Source organism: Ambystoma mexicanum, chromosome 6q, assembly GCF_040938575.1.
Source record: "Ambystoma mexicanum isolate Mex_15411 chromosome 6q, UKY_AmexF1_1, whole genome shotgun sequence".
Lineage (NCBI taxonomy): Eukaryota > Metazoa > Chordata > Amphibia > Caudata > Ambystomatidae > Ambystoma > Ambystoma mexicanum.
Window position 1 is genome coordinate 1,140,766,967 of NC_090937.1, and position 25,229 is coordinate 1,140,792,195.

The following is a 25,229-nucleotide window of genomic DNA, read 5'->3' on the forward strand; positions in this document are numbered from 1 at the left end:
CCACAGTGCTGGGGGGTGGGGGTGGTGGGGGACATGAGTTGGACATGGGTGGGGGCCTGCTGGCAGGTGCCCCACAGTGCTGGGGGGTGGGGGTGGTGGGGGACATGAGTTGGACATGGGTGGGGGCCTGCTGGCAGGTGCCCCACAGTGCTGGGGGGTGGGGGTGGTGGGGGACATGAGTTGGTGTTCATTAGTTCAAGGAGACATGTGCCTTTGCTGGGGGGCATGCCCATGTTGGGTGGGCTGCCTGCGGGACATGACCAGGGATGCAGGGTAGTCCCCTGTGGTGTGGGCTGCCTGCAGGGGCCGTGGAGGGTGTACAGGGAACACCTGGGAGGACCCACACTGTCAAATCACATGTAGGACTCCCCGGCACCCCTGAAATACACGTACCCTGCTGAAATCGCGTGTAAAACTTCCCGCGCACCCCTGAAATACACGCGCCCAGGCTATTCGCGTGTGGAACTTCCCGCGCACCCCTGAAATACATGTACCCTGCTGAAATCGCGTGTAAAACTTCCCGCGCACCCCTGAAATACACGCGCCCAGGCTATTCGCGTGTGGAACTTCTCACGCACCCCTGGAATACACGTAGCCCGCTCCCCCAGGCCCGATCGCGTGAATAAGTTCACGCGAACCCCTGAAATACACGTAGCCCGCTCCCCCAGGCCCGATCGCGTGAAAAAGTTCACGCGAACCCCTGAAATACACGTAGCCCGCTCCCCCAGGCCCGATCGCGTGAAAAAGTTCACGCGAATCCCTGAAATACACGTAGCCCGCTCCCCCAGGCCCGATCGCGTGAAAAAGTTCACGCGAACCCCTGAAATACACGTAGCACGCTCCCCCAGGCCCGATCGCGTGAGAAACTTCACGTGAACCCCTGAAATACACGTAGCCCGCTTGCCGTGCTGGTACAGGGTTAGCGCAGCCCTTTGCGCTGGATTGGGGATTTTGATGGCTTTTCCCTGCGCGGAAGGCGTTCTTGGGGGCGTAACTGGTGCTGCTGCAAGGTCGCTGCGCCACTGTGCGCCACGGCTGGTTTTGGTGGATGGAATCCATGAATACGCTGTGCGCGGAAATGGGTTTTGGCGCACGCGGCTGGCGCAGGGATTCGCACGCGCACACTGTGCGCCAGCTGCGTGCGCCACTTGTGCGCTGATTTCTATGAATTACCCCTTTAGAGTCATGTTACAGGTTTGCAACCGAGGCAAACATGTGAAGACTACTTTTATTTTTTTAGCATATTCCGCTATAGAATCTTTTAACATCACTTTTTAAATGTTAAAGAAATGTGTCTACAAGTATGTTTCCTGCCTGGGGCTTGCGTCTGGGTATGTGAGACATTTTGTCAGAATCAAAAACTTGAAGGGCCCAATTCACAAAACGTGATAGTGAGGAGACGTGCTAGTGCATCCTTACAGTGACAAACATGTCTGCCTGATTCATGAAAGGCCTCTGAATGTGTATTAAAAGCACATCCCGATTCACAAATAGAATACTGAAAAAAGTAAAGGACCCTCCTCTGCCTGCTTGCAACAGGCATAGGCGATGTACGCTGCACAGAAAGGTAATTTCTGACCCCTTTGCTCTGCATTTTTGTTTTACTGATTTAGTAGCAGTATGAACCACTGCTGCCCTGATTGTATAACCAGCATTACAAATTTATATTTTCCTGGTTTTAATTTATTTTACAATGACATTTCCTTTAAGGGCCTGTGACAGTGAAATAGGAATAGGATGAAATTACAGAGGTAGAAAAGTCTGAGTGCCAAAAGTCCGACCCCCCATTTGTTCGCATATGTATATGTGAGGGGGTAAAGTTAATAAAAATGTATAGGCGTAAGGTGGGGAGGCCATGGGGGGTCTCCCCCCCACACATATATATATGTATATATACATATACGAAGAAATGGAGGGAAACAGACTTTTGATAGTCAGACTTTTCAACTCGGTTATTTCACGCAGATCCGTGAAATATGCTCTAAGAATTGATGTGGGTGCTGGAAATCTGTAGGATTAGTATCAGTCACTGACACCCAACAATAAAGTATTCAATAAGGCCAGCCAGGGCATCATGTGTGTTGGTGCATGACCCTGAGAAATGATTTGGTCAGCTTTGTGAATAAGGTGACCTGTACATTTCAGAGAATCAGGAATCATAGAAAGTAGACCCACTGGGTAAAAGCATAATTCTTTGTGAATTGGGCCCTATATTTTGACGATGCACCATAGGCAAATTCAAGAATGTGAGCAATGAAAGCTTTGTGAATTATCATGCTGATGTGTTTTGTGTTCTGGCACAGGTGCATAATCTACAACGCTACACTATCTGGAACAGCAATGTAGCAACATGCAATGCTCCTTTCGCTTCGATCCAAGTCCTCCCTCAACGAGACAGGAGGACTCCTCATTCTCTCCATGGTCTGGTGCTGGCCAGGAAACACGAAACACAAGAGCTTATTTCTCCATGAGCTGTCTGCACGATGACGATAGATGTGCAAATGTGCTGAAGTTGCTCTTGCCTTGTTCACTCTACCCTCCTCCCGCAGCAGTTTACACCTGATAGTAACTGGGTCCTATCTGAAAAGGAGCAAGTTGCAAACAGAAGCAATATTGAGCACCCTGGAGAAGGGTAATAGTTCCACCAAAATAGCCACCAAAACCAAATTTAAAGGTAATCTCAGAAAGGTCGCAATTGGATAAGGCAGTCCAAATTGTAGCACACATGTCAAGATGACACAATAAACAATGCAGTGATTATTCATATTTGACCCAAAATCTAATATGACATTGTCGGTGAAGCAGTTCACTGGAGGGATTATTTCAAACCATCCCTTTGCATCTGACTGCATGGAGAGACTCTCTCCAGCTAGCAAGTCAGTGTGAAGAACTACTTGACCAACGGTACCGCAACGTTTCATGTTGCTGCAAGTACACCCGAATCATGAAAAAGTGTGCATGTATCCCGCAAAGCCTGCGCACCAAGACCAACTCTGCGCAATTGTTTGCACAAATTACTTGGCTACACAAGACGTGCCTGGAACGCCACTGACACACCCCCACGCAAATCCAAAATAGCCCAAAACAGCTACCATTGCGTGTTCCCCGGGTGCACATACATGCGCCCTGTAAACAGTGCCTGGGGTCCCCCGCAACTGTCAACTGCACTCCGACAACATGTGTATGGTTTTTCGTAGCTTGGGTAAAATTCATTCCTGCACCCCGCTGCACTGCATACTCTGACCCCTAACTTAGATTGTAACCCTGGTGGCGTAAACACAAACACCCAAATCCAACATGCAATCCAACCTCTGCGCAGTGATTCCTATGCACAAGTGCCTCTAGGCCTGCCTTTGGGTGGGGAATGTTATGAGGGTTTTGTGTGGTCATTTCCCTCCCGAGAGGCTCTGTGGGTGGGTCCAAGAATATGTGTTGTTTCATGCAATTGTGGGCGTGCTATGGACTGCCTGCTGGCCGTCCCTCATAACGTCCACTTTTTGGCATGTTCTTCCCCATTTTCTGTGTTCCGCCCCTTTCCCAGCCCTCTGCGCAAGCTACACCCACACTCTGCGTTGTGTCCCACGCAAGGCATTCGACTGCTCGGAGGGGTGTGCCGGCCTCTGCAAAATCCACGCAAGTCAAACGATAATCCTACAGGATGCATCAGGACACTGAAAGGCTTACCATCTAAACCAGTTGACAAACAAGTCTGTAATTCGTCCTAACTGAAGAGCGTTGAACAAAATTATGACCTATTTGATGTACTAGGAAATACCATTCCAGGAACAATTGATTTATGAAACAATTTAAGTTATCTCTCCTGATGAACCATTGATCTCAAAATGGTGAAACACGTGTAGAGAGATTAATTGAAGAATAGAAAATTATTTGAAATGAAAATCTACATTTTTTTGGCAACAGAATTCTGTCAGAATGTCATTAGAACATAGACTTACCAAATAATCACTAACAAAAAAAATCCCTCAATCTCACAAAAATCGTGAAATCAACACTAGCGCTACCTCTTTGGATTTCTGGTTGGCACATAGGAATATCATCCCTCCTACATTTCTAGTTCAAAGGATAATCCTGCACATTCGATTCCATGAATCGATGAACAGGATTACGCACGCAGTTGGATGTGCAAGTTCCCTATTTTCCATTAATCAGGCCCGCAGTCTGCAACAAGTATTTATATTCTGTGCTTTTTTCTTGTTTTTTTGCTTGAGGACATCAAAACAAAGCACCAGTATACATTTGAAAAAGGGCAATTCAAAAAGGCATTGGCGGGGCTTGGGGGGCAGAGTCAAACACAGCATCACTGTCCTTCCCAAATCGAATGATCTGAACTTTTCATCGCCATTGTTATGACGATGGATCATATAAAGGCATAGATAGTATTAATCCATCCCTATACATCACAAGGCTCTCTTGCACAAAGTGATAATCACATTGCTTCATACCACATCACCCAATGTTCATTGCTGCTCCAATCATGTCAGTTACACAGCTACAAAACAAAATCAAACATTGGCACAGCTAATTTGGGCATTTGCATGTGGTAGCACCAACCTTAAAGAAGAACTGGTCTACATTGCCATAATGTCAGCTTTGACATACCATTTAATTGCCACAGGATACCATTTTCAACATGCATACACACTACACAATTGATCTCAGGCACCATATGTGCTATGCATTAATGCACATCAGGAACTGCTTTATAACAACTGTTTGTAACAAGAAATGTGTGTTTAAACTTTTATACAGCATTTATTTTCTAAAACAAGCCCTTCATTCCGTGATACCTATTTTGTTCTTTTTAGCATAGCATTTTATTTGGCTACAGAGTCATTGTTTCCTGCAACAGTTCCAATTGTGCTTCTGGACCTTTTCCGCCAGCTCTCACTGACAATACATTTTTCTTTTATTTCACTGCTAACAGAATGTCACACGCGGAACCATTTAATTCGGACTTCTACCAATCACATTATTTTATTGGTGACCAAGAGCAAACCTCCTATAACTCTGGGAGCGGTCAAGATCTTTATCACAGCCACACGTAAGTACACTGTGTCATAGTGTCTTGCATGCAAGCAAGAGTTATTGCAACAGTAAATCTCACTGTCACTGCCAGGGAACAAATATAAATGAGTGTCATAAAAAATCTTTATGAGGAATGTCAAAACTGTACAGGAGAAACGAGAAAATAATATACGCAATAAATGTACTTCAATGTGGTTCTGATGATTAGCCTTTTACTGGACATGTGTGAGTTGGCATTGGTGGCCCATTGAGTTCCACCTCAGTCCAAATGGTCCCATGTACTCTTTTTAGAAATCACCCATTTACAAACTGAGAAAAGAGTGACATCCTGATTCCCAAGAGGAAGATTTTGGAAAGACCCTTGCTTGAACCTCATTCCACCAAGTGCATCAGGGCAAGCATGAATACGTGTGGTGTATGCACAAACAACCTTTGTGCTTGCACAATTGCGGTAATAGCAGTAAAAATGCAGTGCACGTCATGTACACTGGTGCTTATGTAGTTGCGCGGATGAGGCCCATGGAGTGGTGCAGATTTGACGCCAAACTTAATATTACTTACACTGACTACACTGATCATGCATGTAATTTGTGGAAGTCTGATGTATATACTATAATGAGGAAAGAATGCTGCAAGGAGGTATGATGATGCATTACTGCTCCAGGGCCTCATTGCTGTACATTTGCAGCAGCGCAATGCACGATTTCTAAGCAGGAAAGCAATAGATGCTTTGTAATATTTAGTGCAAACATCGCAGGTACTGCAGATCATGTGTGCAAGTAAGAGAGAGGCAATATTTAAAAAGCGTGTTTGTGCAAATGAGTGTGAATTCAAGTGCAAAGATAAGAATAGCATGGATGTCCATTTCCAACCATGCTATTCTTACACATCAGTTACTCTGTATTTCATGAGCATTTACCATGATGAGATACTCCAGTACATGTATCACTCTATTCTAAAATCGGTCCCTTATGCAAAGTAAACATTTGGGTAGGTCAATTATGACTCTTCCCCAGACCACCAGAGAATACAACATATAAGAGAAGGAAAACTTTCCAAAATCAATGTATCTACATATGACAGACAGCGTACAGTCAGTATAACAAATTAAAAGGTAAGCCTTGTGAATAAAGGCTAGGGCAGGTGGCCTTCAAATGTTAATCATGTTGAAAAACACTTTGATGTTGCAAAGACACAGGGTTGTTAGGACTAGAATAACTAATGTACTAAACAGTCGATAGTTGGAATTGTTTTAGTGCTAGGATTTGAAGTCTAGATTTCACTACGTGTTTTGGACTATGACTCCAATGATCTCTCACTATTGCCTTTGCTGGTTAAGGCTAGCGGAAGTTGTAATGTAAAAAGTCTGGAAATGCAAAGGTTGCAGACTCCTACTGTATAGCATCTGAAAATGTAGATTCCTATGTGAAAGGAATACTTTCTATAGTTTTCCTAACTTTGTTTACTATGATCAACTGATGTTTTTGGGGCCTCATAAAATGCTGTGCTAGAATGCACTCTACAAATATATTCACACATATTTCCACATGTCGAGTACTTACCAGTAAGGCCATTGAGGAGGTCCTAGGTGGTGTTTGTCAAGTGATGTCATCAGTGATGTAATTTGTGATGTCATCAGTGTGCATTAGGGCTGCGCATTGAGGGCCTCATAGATAAGGTGGCATAACTTCTAAAATCTGCCAAATTTCAGTGGTTTTGCTGCATTACATCTGCCCCTTAACATCACTTTAAAGATTTTTTCACTGAATTTCGAAGATTTTCTTGCACCAAATGTATTCACCTTAACTTTCCCTTAACTAAATTGTTTTCACCGGATTTCAAGGGTTTTATTATGCTATATTTCCCACCACCATTCTGCAATTGCTTTCTTCTGATAACATAACTGATGTCACATTCTTTGTTATCAATAGGTGTTCTTCAGCTATGCAAAATGGGGTTTATCAAGTATTTCATCTTTTTATTGTCCACTAGATGAGACTAGATTACTATTATTGTACTGGTATGTAAGAGTGGGAGGTGGCATAATGCACTGGAATACTAATGAGGTTCTGTGAGGAGGAAAGGGGATATTGGGCTAACACAATGGATTACTAATGGTGTACTGGGTGAGGAACAGTGAGGTGGAGTAGTGTAATAATTAAATAATGGGCATTGTGATGGAAAAACAGTGTGGTGGGGTAATGTAGAAGTCAGAAGAGGACAAGAAAGGTGGGGTAATTGGGTGCTAGGAGGAGGAAGAGGAAGTGTGGTTAATGTAATAGATTACTAATGGTTTACTGGGACAAGAAAGAGAGAAGTTGGTTAATGAAGTACTGGGAGCAGGAGGAGTTAGGTGGGGTACTGGAGTACTAGTATAAGGAAAAGGGAGTTGATGATAATATAATGGATTACTAATGGGGAACTGGGATGAGGAAGAGGGATGTCAGGGTAATGCCATGGATTAATATTGCTGTGCTTGGAGGAGGAAGAGGGATCTGAGGGGAAATTTCATGGATTACTATTGGGGTTCTCAGACAAAGAAGAGGAATATGGGGGTACTGACATGGATTACTATTGAGGTACTTGGAGGAAGAAGAGGGATGTGGACGTAATGCCTTGGATTTGTATTGGGGCACTGGAACAATGAAAAGGCATGTGATGGTAATGACACAGATTACTATTTGTGCACTGGAACAAAGAAGAGAGGTGTGGGTTAACGTCATGGATTACTCTTGGGGTACTGTGACAAGGAAGCAGGATATGGAGGTAGTTATATAGATTACTATCAGGGCACTGGGACGAGGAAGACTGATGTGGAGATAATGACATGGATTACTTTTGGGCACTGGGACGAGGAAGAAGGGTGTGGGGGTAATGAAATAGATAACTATTGTACTGGGATGAGGAAGCAGGATGTGGGGGTAATGACATAAATTACCAATGAGGTACTGGGACGAGTAATAGGGGTGTAGCGTAATGGCAAGGATTACAATTGGGGTACTGAGAAAAGGAAGAGGGATTTGGGGTTAATTATATGGATTACTTTTGTGCTACTGGTACGAGGAAGAAGGATTTTGGCCAATGGACAGATCCTCACTAGTGACTTGCCTTCACTGTTAAGTCATGTAAAAAGCTTGTCCAATCAAAATAAAGGCTATTGAAAACATGCATCAGGACCCCTTGAGCTCCTGTTGCACACTTTCTATGTAATGTCATGAAACAAATAAGGCTTTTAAAACAAATCCAACACATGAACAATAATAGCTCCCTAATATCATTCTTCCAAAAATGTTATGTTAATTTAGGAAGACATCTCTGTAAATGTTTTAATAATAAAAACAATGATTGCTTCCTAAATGAACTTAAAATGGTCCTCTATCTTTAACTTCTGTGATTGTCACATTTGAATATGTGTGAAGTAATTCTCTTTATATTTGTAAAGTAATTACTCTTTCTTATGGCTCTGGAAACATATCTAGATCTGAATCTTGATCATCATAATGGTGGTTTTTGGGAAATGAAAAGCCTTGGGTCCAGAAATCCATCATCGCAGATATGACTAACATTTTGTGCACAGGGACACTCCACTCTCTGCCAAATTAAAAATAGCTACAGGCAGGGCTTTAAGTGGGCCGGGGCCTGCCGGGGCTTGGCCCCGGCAGGCTCCGAAATTTCGATTTGAGGCGGGGCCCTGCCGGGGCCCACTAATCTCCCCTTGCAGGCCCAGCCACTACACGAAAAGGCTTTTTTTCTACAGCCTGAAGCTCTCGCTCGTGTGCGAGAGCTTCAGGCTTCAGAAAAAAATGCCTTTCAGCCATAATGGTGGCGCCGCACCTACAAGGCATCCCTTTAATCAAGGGATGCCTGTGGGCCGGCGCCACCATTATAGAGAAAACGTGAGGCCGCTGGAAGCAGAGGCCTTGCTTTCTAAATACTGAAGCTCCCGCGGATTCGCGGGAGTTTCAGTATTTAGGAAAAAGGCCTCTGCTTCCAGCGGCCTCACCCTTTCAACCTTAATGGTGACGCTGCCCCTCACCAGCTGGCGAAGGGCAGCGCCACCATTAAGGCTGAATAGGCGAGGCGCTGTCCCCTGCCAGGCAAGCCTATAGAAAACAAATGCAGAGATCAGCACCCTCTCCCCCACGGGGAGAGGGTGCTGATCTCTACAAAAGGCTGCCTGGCAGGGGTGCCAGTAGTCCATTGAGCCGAGGCTTGTCAAGGGGGCGTGGCCTCACGGGCCAGCAGGACCCCCGCTGTTAGGCCACGCCCCCTCGATGAGCCCCGGCTCGATTTGTAGTGCCACTTAAGGCACTGGCTACAGGACAGGTTTAGGCCAAATCCACAAAGGATTTCCTTTTAGCGCTTTGTGCCCAACTTGTTTTCATTTTAGTGAAAATCTGTCCAGCAGTTTGGGCTGTGCTCAAAAAGTGAAAAACACACCTTTTTGTAATTCAAAGGCCCATTTCACATGAAAAACAGGATGTGTAAATAGTGATACAAAAAAGGCTTTGCATGTGTGGGTGAAAGTTAAAGCAAGGCATGAGAAAATTATTCCCCAGCTTAAATAAAGATGTCAGGGAAAAGACATGGTGTGTGTGCTGAAAAAATGTAAGGTAGATTATGCTTCACCTGAAAAATACCAGCACCACACTTAAAAAGAAAAGCCCGCTTGGTTGCCATGAAAGATTCCTCTGGGCCTATTTAGGCAGACAATGTGGGTGTCTTTCTGCAAGGGAAAGCCAAAGAAAGCAAAAACAAAAATGTAATCTGATTGCAGATTGGAAAAGCACATCATGTAGCTGGCTGAGAAATAAATACATAGTTTTTCAATGCAACTGTCACCCATCAAAAGGGGGTACACTGTGACGATTCAGACCCCCCATTTTAGCAGAAAAACAAACAGCAGATAATAAAAAGTGTATTTTATTTATGACTGAAAGAAACAGCTGTGCACTTTCAGCACAAAAGCGAAGTGAATTCTGATCAGTAAAACACATTGTATGTCAAAGAATAAAGCCTGAGTTTAGAAATTTCAATCTGTGACTTCGATTTCAGCTAGGAGCAAATGGTGGGGCTCTGGGCAAACATCACAAAGAACTCCCCCGTTTGAAGCCTGGCTTTTATATACCTCTAGCTGCTTACAATTGCAATGAAGTGTGGTTGCTAAGATGTGTCAAAAAATAGAATTTCCCTAGACTTATTGTCTCTGATAGGGCAGTTCTGAGCAGGCCAAATGATCTTGCTGGTGCATCCCAGGTATTTATGAGCTGAAATCAACTTCAAAGAGACTAATAAAAACCACTGGCCCAGTGAGAGCAAATGGCCTGGAGGCAGGAGAGCTACCATTTGTCCAACATGAAGATTTTTTAAACAGACTATTTTAACTTTGAACTTTTTCTCAGCAACCATAAATCTACCGACTAAATGTATGTTTCATTGCTTAGATAATTTGCAGTCGATTTTGGTGAAATAAAATTCATCCACCTGTGACTCAAGGAACTGTAATTGCCTTCTAAGATGTGTTTCTAACTGATCGGAAAATGAGGAAAAAAGAGGGGCCCTGGGAGTCTTAGCCATATTCTTTAGCTCACTGTCTCTTTCACAGAGGAGAAATATTCACAACATATCAGGCTTTGTCCTGCACTGGAGCAGTCGAGCATCAAAATGTCAGGCAATTCTCCTCTGAACAAGAGTGCCAACAGCAACCCCAGACACATGTTTCAGTCTGGTTGGACTGCATCAGTAGGCTGGAGCTGTGCCTTTCTAAGAGCAGTGAGCCAGAGGTCCACGTCTGGATTACCCTAGTAACTTAGTGTGAGACCCAAAGTTACTTTAATTATGTGGAAACAGGCTGGGTTCCTGGAAGACCCTCTACTGGCCATTAGTGCTGATTTCGAGCATCTTAGCCAGATTCTTTAGCTCACTATCACTTTTACAGAGGAGAATATTCATAACATATTAGTCTTTGTCCTGCCCTGGGGCAGTCCATCACCGAAATTCCAGGCAATTCTCCTCTGAAACAGAGTGCGGACAGCAACCCCAGACACGTGTTTCAGTCTGGTTGGACCTAATCAGTAGGGTGCTGCTGTTCTGGTGCAGTCCAGTACCGATATGCCACTCAATTCTCCTCTTATCACCACTGCCAACAGCAACTCCAGACACATGTTTTGGTCTGGTTGGATCTCATCAGTAGGGTGGAGCTGTTCCTCTCTAAGAGCAGTGAGCCAGCGGTCAATGTCTGGATCATCCTAGTAATTTAGGATGCGACCCAAAGTTACTTTAATTATGCGGAAACAAGGGGGGTCCTGACAGTCCCTCTACCGGCCATTAGGCCTGGTTTCTTGAGTCTTAGCCAGATTCTTTAGCTCACTATCTGAGAATGTTCCAAATGTGAGAGTTGGCGTGCTGATGTAGGGTAAAATTAGTAATATGGGTAATAAATTACATGTTCCAAACCATTGGTAAAAACTGCAGAAAATTTCCAAATGGCCGTGCAACATTGGTGCTTTCGTCTTATTTAATTCCTGTGATTAGCTGAATCAGAACATATGTATATTATGGCAGTTATAAATAAAATGATGAAATTTTTACACATAACTAGTTTTTGCCAAAATGTTGACATGAGAACAAATGGGGATTTCAAATAGAAGCTGCCATATGTCTGCTCCAGAATCCTAAGACGATCCGTAGAGATGGGCTGGAGTTGGGAGGAGAGAGAAGGGTAACTGTCCAATCATTTTTGCCAGAACTCTTGCAGGGGAATCCCTCAATATTGTAAACTTGATGGTGTCATCGCTGCTATATAAAGTAGAATGCTTAATGAGGAAGGGACAGAGCTGCTGAAATGTACTATCTGACAGCTGCTAGGAAACACTAAAAGGAGATTTTGCAGAGATTGTTATTAGGCAGAATTATGTGCAGTACCGTTTGGGAACACCACACACAATTAGGACTACAAGTGACAGTACAAATTCACCTTTGGTACAAGCCTGTACTACACAGTAAAGTGGTAGTGATGGCTGAGAAGCCAGACTTTTCTCAAGAGTAAAGTGAGCAGTATCAATAGTTACACAAAGGACAGTAATTACTATGATTCAAACAAACACTGACTCAAGGTTTCTGAGTAAAAGAATATACATTTATTTACACATCAGTTAGTAAACATTTCACTATTATCAAGCAGTAGAAAAATCACGTTACTAATACACTACACCGCACCTAATAGATTCTGGACAAGTTGGGCTCAAAATGAAGTGTGAGCAAAATGGCACTCCAGCAATTTAAAAGCGAGGGAAAGACAAAGTTAGACAGAAATTGAGCAGCACCAACAAGTGAGTAAGCAGGGCAATCTAGAAAAAGGAACTACAGTGAGGAAATCAAAATCAAGGGGCCTGGCCCAAAGTCAATGAACCAAAGTCTTTGCAGAGGATCACACAGTTCAGAGTAGTTCGCAGTTAAGTCTTTGCCAAGAGTTCAAAACAAAGTGGATCGGATGAAATGTTACTTTAAAGAATGGAGAAGGACAAGCCCTCGGATTGGCGAAAGATTTCACACACTTTGACCGCGGCTGGACGAAACGAACAACCGGTTTAGCACAGTACCTTTAAAGCAGAAGAATGCTGTAGCTGAGGCAGATGTTCCTGGCAGATCCTGCAGGCTCACGGTTCCTGAAGCGACTGTCGGACTGACAAGAAGGAGGAAGACTGGTGGGTCCTGCACTGCCCAGGGAAGAAACCACCAGCAGAGTAAAGCGACGAATAAAAGGTATGCTACTTGAAAACCAATCAGGGTCCGTTCCTCCTGGTTATCCGGTTCACTGTAGCTCTGTAAAGAAAATTAGATCAGAGAAGAGAGGCCTGGCGAGCAGTTTGGTGAAGTGGTTATTCCCACCAGCTCAAGGGGAGAAGATTCCTTGCAGATCTTCCCTGTCGTCGAAGCTTGAAGATTCTGACCCGCAGCAGGGCTTCACTGGTAGGTTCAGTCGTTGTAGAGGTCGTCTTCTGTCAGCTTCTCCTCGGCTCTCTCGATCCAGTGGTGACTCTGCCTTTCCAGACCCAGAGACCTGCTTTTTATGCAGTTTTTCCCCCGAAGCTTGAAGATTCGGACCCGCAGCAGGGCTTCACCGGTAGGTTCCGTCGTTGTAGAGGTCCTCTTCTGTCCGCTTCTCCTCGCTCTCTCGATCCAGTGGTGATTCTGCCTTTGCAGACCCAGAGACCTGCTTTTTATGCAGTTTTTCCCCCATTCACACAGCCTGGACTAGTCCTAAACAGTCCTAAACCCCTCCCTCACATCCTATCTCCCTCAGACATACAGGTGCCTAAGGAGGGCTTCTGTGCAGAAGCCCGCGAAAGGACGGCAACAAGGGAACCAAACCTGGTTTGGTGCACAGAGTAAAAGACGAGAAAGACTTTTACAAAAAGAAATGGCGAATAAACCAAGCCAGAACTGTATACAAACGTATATGGTCCAGCGGGTTTAAGTTCGAGGCTACCAACATAGCCTAAAACAAGACAAGGGCTATTTAAGAAAACAGAAGTAGGAAAAATAGGGTAGTTACCACTGCCACCAGCCAAGTCTTAATGACAAGGGAACGAAACAATGTTCCAAGAGAAACAGACAACAAGGGGTAAGTATTAACTCTTTCCAGAACTATATGTAAGATAGTTTGTAGTGGGTCTGTGAGTTTTAAAAGAGACTAATAAAGTCAATGGCAACTTTACATGTTCTGAGAAACAGTAGTCAGTCTCAGAAAATGGAGTCGGAGTTGGGAGGCTCCACAGTCTATGAACACAAGAACACGTTAAACACACACAGCAAAACACATGTAAGAGTGGGAAAAAAGGCTCACACTCTTACCAGGTGAAAAAAAAATACTAGAAATCCAGCAAAGCTGCTGAGGGACTCAGTAGGTAAGGGAAATTAGCCATTCTGGAGCATTCTCCCTAACACTCGACCCCCCCCACCAGACTAAGGGACAAGAGGATTTAATACACTCCTGGATGAATCTCTTCCTCTAGTCAGTTAGAAACATCCTAGAGAGACCATCAGAATTTCGGTGGTGACATCCCGCTCAGTGCTCAATGGTGAAATCAAACCCTTGCAGGCAGATTGGCCTTCTTAGTAGCTTTGGGTTCTCCCCTTTCATTTGCATTAACTATCTCAAGGGTTGGTGGTCAGTTTGAATCACAAAAGTAGATCCATACAAATATGGTTAAACTTCTTCAAAGACCATACAATGGCAAAACATTCACGCTCTATGGTTGCCCAACTTGTTTCTGGTTCCTTCAGTTTCCTACTGATGAAGCAAATGGGGTGTTCCCTACCTTTCTCATCCAGTTGACTAAGGACTGCACCTAAACCTTTATTGGATGCATCTGTCTACACAATGAAGGGTTGGTGATAATCAGGAGCTCTTAGGACTGGAGCTTGACAAAGGGCTGACTTAAGGCTTTCAAAGGCTTGAGTGCACTCCTCATTCCTTCTGACCTTATTAGGGAATTTTGGAGAGGAGATCACATTCAAGGGAGAAGCTATGGTCCCATAGTTCTCTATGAATTTCCTGTAGTACCCAGTGAGACCTAGGAAGGCTCTTACTAGGGTTTGAGTAGTAGGGGTGGCCCAGTTTTTTACAGCTTGTACCTTGCTAGGCGATGGCCTTATTTCACCTCATCCTTCCTCAGTAGACCACTTTGCTCCGACCAATTTGACATTTGCTTGCCTTTATGGTCAGATGGGCCTGCTCAAGAGCCTGCAACACATATCCTAAGTGATCAACATGTTCTTTCCAGGTAGGGCTGAACACTGCAATGTCATCCAAGTATGCCATGCAGAAGTCCCCCATCCCATTCAGAACTTGATTGACCATCCTTTGGAATATAGCAGGTGCATTCTTTAGTCCAAAAGGCATAACCTTAAAGTGGTAGTTGCCTGCTGGGGTTCAGAATGCAGTTTTCTCCTTGGCATGGTCTGTCAGGGCTATTTACCAATAGCCTGATGTCAGATCAAATGTACTGAGGTACTTGGCTGAACCAAGTCTATCCACCAGTTCATCTGTCCTTGGCAAAGGATGGGCATCAGTCTTTGTGACTGCATTTAGAGCTCTATAGTCCACACATAATCTGAACTCCTTGGATCCTGCTTTTGGTACTAGAACAATTGGACTAGACCATGGACTGGTAGAGTGCTCTATAAACCTGAGATCCAGAAAAATCTTGTTGACCTCTCCTTTGATGTGAGATCTCACATGTTCTGACATTCTGTAACCTCTGCTTTTCACAGGTAAACAGTCGCCAGTGAGAAAATCATGCTGGCCCCAGGGGGTCAAGTCTGGTGAAAGTCAAAACAGGGAGGCAAACTGATTCAACAGAACTTTGCATTTCTCCTGTTGTTAAAATGTCAGCTGAGAAGAGAGATTCACTCCTATGTTCTCATCCAAAGGTCGGCCACTGAAGAGATCAGGTAGAGGTTCACTCTCCTCCTCCTCTTGAGCTGAAGCTAGAAGCAAAACTCCCACTTCTGGTCTCCAGACATATGCCTTCAAACGGTTGGTGTGAAAGACTCTGGGAGCCTCCTTAGGTCTGCCTAAGTGCACTGTTATGCTCACCTGGCTCCCACAGAGGCATTGATCGGAACTGGACAGCTGCTGTCTCCACCAATGTGACGCGTAGGGCCGAGATGACGGACTGGACTGGCCCACCTAGCTTCGTTTGCTTGGCCCGTAGGAATATTCTTCTGATGGTTTGAAAAGATGAGCTCTCCATCCTGCATTGAGCGCAGGGGCGCGTTGATAACCAGTTGCTTCACTGGCTCGAAGGAATTGGTGAGTTCCAGAACAATATTGACTCCTAGATTCCCGGCAAGACGCCGTTAAGTATAAAGTTTGTAAGAGTTCAAATGCCTGACTTTCACTCTTGTCCGATTCCTTGAAGGTTGCAGCTTGACCCTAAAGAAGAGTTCCTCGTGGCAACCGGTAGTATTCTGGTAAGGATTTGTATTTTCCAACACAGTTCGATAAAATAATGTCAATATGTAACCTGTTGCTTTCTCCCTTATTCAGGAGCTGAGAGAAAGTATGAAGTCTTGGGGAATAATACCTCCGGCGTTAAAATCAGGTAAGTCTATTGTGGTGAGGAGGGTTCCCCTTGTTAGTCCCTTTGTTTCACCTTGCTGTCCTTTTGTTTTCCCCTTAGGGGCCAGGGTTCAGCGAAGATGCAGTGGAAGCTGCGCCGACCCGTGAAGAGGAATAGTATCCCCGGTGGTAAAATCAGGTAAGTCTATGGGGGGGTAACTAATATTCCTCTGTGTATTCCCTTGGCTCACCTTGCTGTTCTTGTCTTCTCCTTAGGTGCCGGAGTGCGGCGGGAACATGCAGGAAGATGCGGTGGAATGTGAAGATGCTGCGAAGGCCGGTGAGTTCAGCGCGGCGCTGCAGCAGGCGAGGCGACGCGCATAAAATAACTTCTTTCTTCCAGCTCGAAGGCACGATGGATCGGGAATTCAGGTAAGGATTAAAGGTATTGCTCTTGTTCAAACCTTTTCTCCTTCTTTCTCCCTTTTTCTAGGAGCTCCAAACTCGAGGCGGGCGTGGCAGAAGGCTGGATGCAGACTTGCAGGCACGGTGAACGTTACGCTGCTGGATGCAGAATAACACGAAGCGTGTGCTGCTCTTCGGGCGTGGTTTAAATAGCCTCCAAAATAGTCCCAGGTAAGTATTCCTCCCCAGCCCCGCCCGAGTAAGAAATAGTCCCCAAGTAAAGTAGTCCCTTCCAAGCCTCTTTTGGCTTGGAGCTCTTGCAGCATGGTCTGCATCAGGTAAGTTTGCAGCATGGTCTGCATCAGATAAGTTTTAATCTATGAGCCTTTTCTCCTACGGCACCAGGACTGACTCTCCATATGAGCCTGGCGCCATAGGCGCCAGGACTGGACCCAAATAGCCCCTAGCAGGGGTTGTTGGGCTTGCTTAGGATAACTTGATGCCTGCTTCCGGGGTTGCTGGACGTGGTCTGGGTCCCCTGGGGTAGGCATCATGACATGCACCAAATAGTTCACCTCTTCAAGTTTGCCTACAACCTTGAAGGGTCCTATCCATTTGTCCTGCAAGGCCCTCTGCCTTTTTGGCACCATAACTAATACAAGCTGGTCTTGAGTAAACTCAACCATGATGGCTTTCTGGTCATGCCAATGTTTGACCAGAGCCTGACCTGCTTTTAAGTTATCACTAGCTTCTGCCATCATGTGTGATATTCTCCTCCGGAGACCTATCACATGGTCAGTCACTCTAACTGGCTTGGGGGAAGGAGAACTCTCCAACCCCTCCTTAATCAGGGACAATGGAACTCTGACTGGATGGCCATAGAGAAGTTCAAAGGGACTGTAACCAACTCCCTGCTGAGGGACTTCTCTATAAGCAAAGAGAAGGCATGGCAGTAGAAGGTCCCACTTTCTTTTTGGGGTTCCTCTAAAGCACCTATCATGCTCTTCATAGTTTGATTAAACCTCTCTACCTGTCCATGTGTCTGTGGATGGTAGGCTGTAGAGAACCTGTTAGTGACACTACAGTTCTTCCACATGGCTTGCATGTAGCGAGACATAAAATTGGATCCCTGTTGGATATCACTTCCTTAGGAAACCCTACTCTGGTAAAAATACCAAGTAGAGCCTTAGCCACTGCCTGAGCCATAACCCTCCTCATAGGTATTGCTTCAGGATACCTAGTAGCATGATCTACTACAACCAGGATGAACCTGTTTCCTGAAGATGTGGGAGGGTCAAGGGGACCAACAACGTCTACGCCCACCCTCTCAAAAAGAACTCCCACCACTGGGAGAGGCACATTCTTGGCTCCACTCTTGCCAGAGGTTTGGCAAGTATGACAGCTCCTACAGAATTTGTCAACTTCTGAACCCATCTTAGGCCAGTAGAAGTATAAGGAGAGCCTTTCCTTGGTCTTTTTGCAGCTCAAATGACCAGCCAAAGGTATCTCATGGGCCAACTGTAGGAACTCTAGTCTGTATGCAAGAGGCACTACAATTATTTTGCCGTCCCCAGGGATAGACTCAGTCGGTTCACTATAGTAGAGGCCATCTTTCCAGCTCAACCTATGCTTTCCAACTTCTTGCCCAACAAATGGAGAAGCAGCCTGTTGTTGAAGACCTTCGAGAGTAGGACATTCTCCTTGTCCTCTGATGAAGTCTGTCCTGTTGGGTCCACCTGGGTCAGGAGGATAGCACAGCGGCAATGTGCCTGTCTTGGAAGCAAGTTGACACAGAGCAACAGAGGTTCGATCCCCGAGTCCGTGCTTAGAAACCTCTAGGTATTAAGCAAGTTAAAAATATCCTATCATATCATATCATATCATATCATACCACCTTCTGCCAGTAAAGACTGCAGCTCAGGATGGTCAACAGGGTCAAGATCTCCAACCAAAACAGTGTCTTCCACCAGATCTGACTGTTTAGAAACTGGATCAACTACACAGGGTTGTATCTCACACTCTGCCTCAGCAGGTGGAGTAGTCACAGGTGTGACTTTGGACAATCTTGGGGATGTCCTTGTTGGTAGCGCCGGGATGCTGTCTGTTTTTTTCACATACACATACTCAGGTAGCTCAAGGGGTACCATCATGCATTTTGAGGGTCCAAACATCTTAAGGTATTGGGAAGGGGTCTTCCCAAATCTAACAATTAAAGCAAGCTTCACACATCCATCCTATCCACCTCCCCCAACTCCATCACAACATCAGATGCAACAGTGGGTAGCCTAGAGAAGAGCCAAGGATGCAACTGATTCCCTGTAATGTCTTGAATCCCATGGTTATATTCAAACATTTCCAACCAATCCAAAATATCAAGCTTAGCCTCATACATACCCAAAATTTATTTAGGCATACGGGGTCTCTTAGGACTGGAAGACCAAGAAGACTCTGGGAGAGAAGCATTTTCAATAGACAACTTTTTCATTTCTAAGGCATGGTTCATCTCCATTTCTCTAAGCTTAAGTTCTTGATGCTTTTGTTCAGTTTGAGCATTTAAACGTTTAAATTCCAATTCAAGCCTCATCTTTTCTAGAGCAATGAATTCAGGACTGAGTGTAGGAACTGTAGGGGTCGCAGTGGACAAAGGTTTAGGGTGCTGAGCAGATAAGGGAGCGGTGAGGCCTACATTATGAGACACCTCTGCCTCTTCTAACTTATCAATAATAGACACATTATTATCCTCATTATTTTCCACATTTGCTGAGGGGGCAGGTATTTCAGACCCACCCTCCAGACTTTGTTTCTCTAATAACCTCTCAATCAATTCAGACTTTTTGCCTTTAACAGATAGATTCCTTTCTCTACACAGATTTTTCAGATAATCCACAGTGTAACTAAGAAGGGTCTCCTGACTGTAGCTTTCCATATCAGATATGATTAATATTGCTTTTTAGTGATATTTAGCCTTGTGGTTAGTTCATCCAAGGTAATAGCAGCACTCTAAGTGTAATCGCTATACTTGATCCTCACCGCTGTACACCAGTGTTAGGCAGAATTATATGAAGTACCCTTTGGGAACACCACACACAATTAGGACTACAAGTGACAGTACAAATTCACCTTTGGTACAAGCCTGTACTACACAGTAAAGTGGTAGCGATGGCTGAGCAGCCAGACTTATCTCAAGAGTAAAGTGAGCAGTATCAATAGTTACACAAAGGACAGCAATTACTATGATTCAGACAAACACAGACTCAAGGTTTCTGAGTAAAAGAATATACATTTATTCACACATCAGTTATTATACATGTCACTATTATCAAGCAGTAGAAAAATCACGTTACTAATACACTACCCCGCATCCAATAGATTCTGGACAAGTTAGGATCAAAATGAAGTGTGAGCAAAATGGCACTCCAGCAATTTAAAAGGGAGGGAAAGACAAAGTTCGACAGAAATCTAGCAGCACCAACAAGTGAGTAAGCAGGGCAATCTAGAAAAAGGAACTACAGTGAGGAAATCAAAACCAAGGGGCCTGGACCAAAGTCAATGGACCAAAGTATTTGCAGAGGATTACACAGTTCAGAGTAGTTCACGCTTAAGTCTTTGCCAAGAGTTCAAAACAAAGTGGGCTGGATGAAAAGTTACTTTAAAGAATGGAGAAGGACAAGCCCTTAGATTGGCGAAAGATTTCACACACTTTCACCGCAGCTGGACGAAACGAACAACCGGGTTAGCACAGTACCTTTAAAGCAGATGAATGCTGTAGCTGAGGCAGATGTTCCTGGCAGATCCTGCAGGCTCACAGTTCCTGAAGCGACTGTCGGACTGACAAGAAGGAGGAAGACTGGAGGGTCCTGTACTGCCCAGGGAAGAAACCAGCAGCAAAGCAATGCGACGAATAAAAGGTGCGCTCCTTTAAACGCAAAAAGGGTCCGTTCTTCCTGGCTATCTGGTTCACTGTAGCTCTGTACAGCAAATTCGACCAGAGAAGTGAGGCCTGGCGAGCAGTTCGGTGAACTGGTTGTTCCCACCAGCTCAAAGGAAGAAAATTCCTTGCAGATCTTCGCTGTCGTTGAAGCTTGAAGATTTGGACCTGAAGCAGGGCTTCACCGGTAGGTTCAGCAGTTGTAGAGGTCCTCTTCTGTCAGCTTCTCCTTGGCTCTCTCGATTCAGTGGCGACTCTGCCTTTCCAGACCCAGAGACCTGCTTTTTATGCAGTTTGCCCCATTCACACAGCCTGACTGTCAATCACACAGCAGGGTGGCTGTTCCGCCGGGACAGTCACCACAGCCAATCATATCAGAGTGCGACATGGGTCTCCAAGGAGACCCTGGGCAGGGAGTCCTAAACCCCGCACTCACATCGTACCTCCCTCAGACATACATGCACCTAAGGAGGGCTTCTGTGCAGAAGCCCTCGAAAGGACAGCGAACAAAGGAACCAAACCTGGTTTGACACGCAGAGTAAAACACAAGAAAGACTTTTACAAAAAGAAATGGTGAATAAACCAAGCGAACCGTATAGAAACGTATATGGTCCTGTCAAGTGACTCCAATCAAGCAATCCCATTAAGTCAGTGCCTCGTCTGGGACGCCCAAGGGAAGCCCTTATTTAAATATTTTTATAGCAAGTTATACCCTGCATGATAAACCCTTGTATGACACCCTCTCTTTGAATCCCCCTGACCTCACTGAGCCAAGAAGTAGGTTTGTTTTGCAATTTAAAAGGTTTATTGGAAATATGAAACAATATATATATCACACTTTTATAATAAATTAATATTTGATATCACACTTAGGCATATGAATATAATGTTGATCAACAATAGATAATCTGACACTAGCACACTTCTTTACAATCAATGAGGAGTTAGTATAGGAAGGATAAGGTAGCAGAAAATACTTTTATGATTTCAAGGAAAGCAATGAGGGAAAAATGCAGCACAGAAATAAACTTGATATGATTTCAACAAAAGATAATATGATCACTTTTTCTTTGACAATTCCCTCCCCCCCTATGCAAGATAAGGAGATGGAAGGAGAGCACACAATTCTCATGAATACAAATTGCGATACAAATGTCCAGTTCCCCCCAGCAAGCTTAGAGGAAAACAGGTATGATTTTATAGCAGGCAAGATCCTTTTAAATGTGGTGGCAATGAAGTGAAAAATATGCTGAAAATGATTTTAATTCCCTCTAGAGTTCAGGGTGAGTGAGTTCAGGGTGAGTGAGAAATACTTTAAATCAGTTCAGGTCAGCCCTACCAATGATTCAGGGATGGTTATCAGGTTGAAAACGGGATTCATTAATGGAAGCAAAAGACAGATATTTTTACACGTGGTTGAAATGAAGCAAACTGTCAATTCGCGGCACTTTTTTCCGAGTGCGTCGATCGTGATTACAGAGGAACTATAAGGAGTAGCAAGTAGCAATATTAGCTTTATGATGAAAGTTGAACCACGTTCCTAGCACCTACGATTCCAAAGATACGGACGATTTTACGAAGGTAGTTTTTCAGAAATTAAATAATGATTCAAAATGGCAAAATGACACTTTATAGGTTTAAAATCGGAGAAGGGACACACGATTCTATGATGCAGTCTGGACAGGTTAAAATGGTTTGGATCAGATTATTTTAAACTAAGAGATTGGTTTTGCACAGTTCTAGCTGAGTACTCACACTATGAATTTGAAATAGGCCATCAGGGTCTGGTCATAAGGTTGGACTGGACTTCAGGTGGTTTCTGGTACTGGTTCTCTGGTTCTGGATGTCGGGTTATGGTCTGGTGTGGTCTGTGGTTCTGCTGTCGGCACTTCACAGCGGTCTGGTCTGCGGTTCTGCTGGTCTGGATCAAGTGGATTCTGGATACAGCACTGCTTTCTGGGTCCGCTGGTTCTGGCAAAAGTTCTTGGCAAAGAATCCAACAGCTCGCCCGGCTGTAGGATAGTTTGGTTGGATTGCTGGATTCTGAAGGCCTGCTGAGAAGAGTTCTCAGCTTGTGGGTTAGGCCTTTGCTTTAAGTTCTGGAGTTAAGTTCTGGATCTCTGGATGTTAAGTCTGGAATCTGGATGTGAAGTCGTCCGTCAAAATGCTCCGCAAGAAAGTGGAAAGTGAATGTCTTGCCTGTCCAAGTAGTCTCTTTTTATGTGTTTTGAAAGTGGGTGGGTCGGCTCATTCTGCATGCCCAACCCTCTCATGATTTGATAGGTCAAGGATTCTCTGTGACCTGATTTGAGAAGGGATAGTGTGTCAGAGTGAATCAGAGTCTTACAGTCTAATGAAGAAACGCCCCTTTGCTTTTACTTAGAAAATGAATTTTCCATAACTAACAGGTTTCCCAGATACACACGTTGTTGAAATTACATACACATTTCACAAATTAATTTAAGATACACTCTCGCCCAACTCTGATGCCCCTCAGAGCCTGGGTTCACAAATGGCAACATTTTGTGCGTTTTAGTGACTTTCGCCATATTGGTTTTTCCTCAAAATTTACACAGGCCTGCACCCCTTCCCTGAGCATATTACTGGAAATTACTATGTCTCTATCCTAAACACAGTGTTTGCAATATTAATAAATAGGGGGGTAGGTCCCAGAACACCGCACAAAATGGAATTTGGGCTCGTATCGTGAGGGCATTTTTCCTTTTCAGGATCCCCAAATTGTACATTTCTGTGAGCTTTGTACAAGATTTTAGAAGCATTCAACTTAAACATATATTTGCTGCAATATGAAGCCACAGTCCTGTCTGGCCCGCCCCTATTAACTGGGGGAGTCAGGGATCACATGTCTCTCCTTTCAGGCAGAGCTCTGTTTACAGTCCACACCCAAAATCAGCATACTCCATTCAATTGAAAGGGTCTATTGTGTTTGGTCCAGCAGGCTGCAGGAAAGTCCCCTCCCTCTCAATCAACAGGGCCATGTGATATCCTGCCTCCTGGTGTGGGTCTCTGGGGTGTTAAGAGTTCTCAGGAAAGGTCAGTCTTTTGAACTTTTAATTACATAAGACTCCCTTCTGTTCACTGCCCAGTTCTTCAAGACAGCTCTCCTGTCAGGATTTATAGAGCGCCAGCACTGGTCAGTGTCCAATGCCGATACTGCACCTATTTTTGACAGCTGTCTTGAATTAATACATTTCAAAAGGAAAGGATTTTACTTGATAGTATATGATCCTTGCTTGACATGGCATTGATGTGGATCTGTAATAGAGTAAAGTAAAACACTCAACCATAGTTGGATTTTGGTTCCGGGCCCATGATCTTAGCAATTTTTGACATTAATAAAAACGGGTTTTGAACAGAACCATCTTTCTTTGCACTGGTGGGTGGCAGGTCAGGGGACCATTTTGGTGTGCGCAAAACTGCACGGTTCTCTTGGATTCTGGCGCAAATGTGGGCTTTTCCGCCCTCTTGGATTTCCTAAGCCCACAGCACCAAATGTTGCAGCATAATAGTCCAAACGTGGGTCAGGACACCCAACAAGCCCCCCCACCCGACTGCGTTTTGATTTCGAGTAGAGGGGGAGTCGGGTGCAAAGGATGTTTTGATCCACGCGCTGGGATGTGCGCATCATCTTCTTCCGATTCCGCAGATGACAAAGTTCAGCATCTTTTCCTCCATCAGGGTGGATCGATCAGTTCTCCTTAACGGTCCTGATGGGAGTTTTGGGCGGTACCCCGGGCCCCTCGGATCTTTGCTCCCGGTCCCCAGGTCATCTTCCGTGGTCAGTCTCCAGGTTTTCTTTCTCCTAGGATGACAAAGCAAAGCGGCAATACCTATTCGTAGACATTTCTCCCCCACTATTGATATAGTGGGGCGGCATATACATTTTATAAATCAAAAGACATGAACATATACATTTTTTTTAATCAGGAGACAATTTGCATTCAAGAATCATAGAATTTTATGGGCTATATGTGGAATATTTTAGGGTTGGAACTGAATTACTCTGGAGCGGCCCCCTCTGGTATTGCAGAGGACTCCTCCAGTTGCTGCAGAGTGTGCCTGGGATGGCAACACTTTAGCTGATTTATATGGACCCACTTGTCTTCCCCTTCTGCCAAACTACCTTTGGGGATGCAGATTTTGTAGGCAACTGGGGAGATCTTGTCTATAATCTCAAAAGGTCCCTTCCATGTAGGCAAACATTTTCGCTGTTTGGCCTGGCTCCTTTGGAAATTGTATAGATAGACCCGGTCTCCCACATTACATGCTTTCCTGGAAGTTTTCAAATCATAATGGGTCTTCATGCTATCAGCTGATCTTTCTAGATTTCCCTAAGTATAGGCAAAAGCATATTGGAGGTGTTTCCTTAAATTCTCCACATACTCATGAGTTGTGGAGGCATTTATCAATGTCTGCTCTTGGGTCCTGTAGAGCAAATGCTGGGGAAGCACCATCTTGCGTCCAGTCATCAGCTCAAATGGTGACATTTTGGTTGCAGATGAAGGGGTAGATCTGATGGCCATTAGGACCAGAGGTAATCGGATATCCCAACTTGGCCCAGAATCTGCCACAAACTTTTTTAATATACTTACAATGGTCCGGTTGTAGCGTTCTACTGCCACAGAAGAAGCTGGCTTGTAAGCAATATGTATCTTCCTTTTGACCCCCAGTATCTCCCACATCTTTGTCATTACATCGCTGGTGAAATCGCTACCTCTGTCTGACTCAATCCTTTGAGGAAGACCAAAACGGGAAAAGATG

The 25,229-nt window shown here is 44.6% G+C and overlaps 1 protein-coding gene across 2 annotated transcripts in view; it reads left to right on the plus strand.

Moving 5' to 3' along the window:
• The window catches only part of YIPF7 (Yip1 domain family member 7), a 747,023-nt gene that overhangs the window by 239,924 nt on the left and 481,870 nt on the right, over positions 1-25,229 (plus strand). For both annotated transcript variants that reach the window (XM_069631733.1, XM_069631734.1), the window contains exon 2: positions 4,946-5,062. In XM_069631733.1, the coding sequence (XP_069487834.1) occupies positions 4,947-5,062 (116 nt within the window). In that variant the 5' untranslated portion in view covers position 4,946. The remainder of the gene's footprint in view (positions 1-4,945; positions 5,063-25,229) is intronic.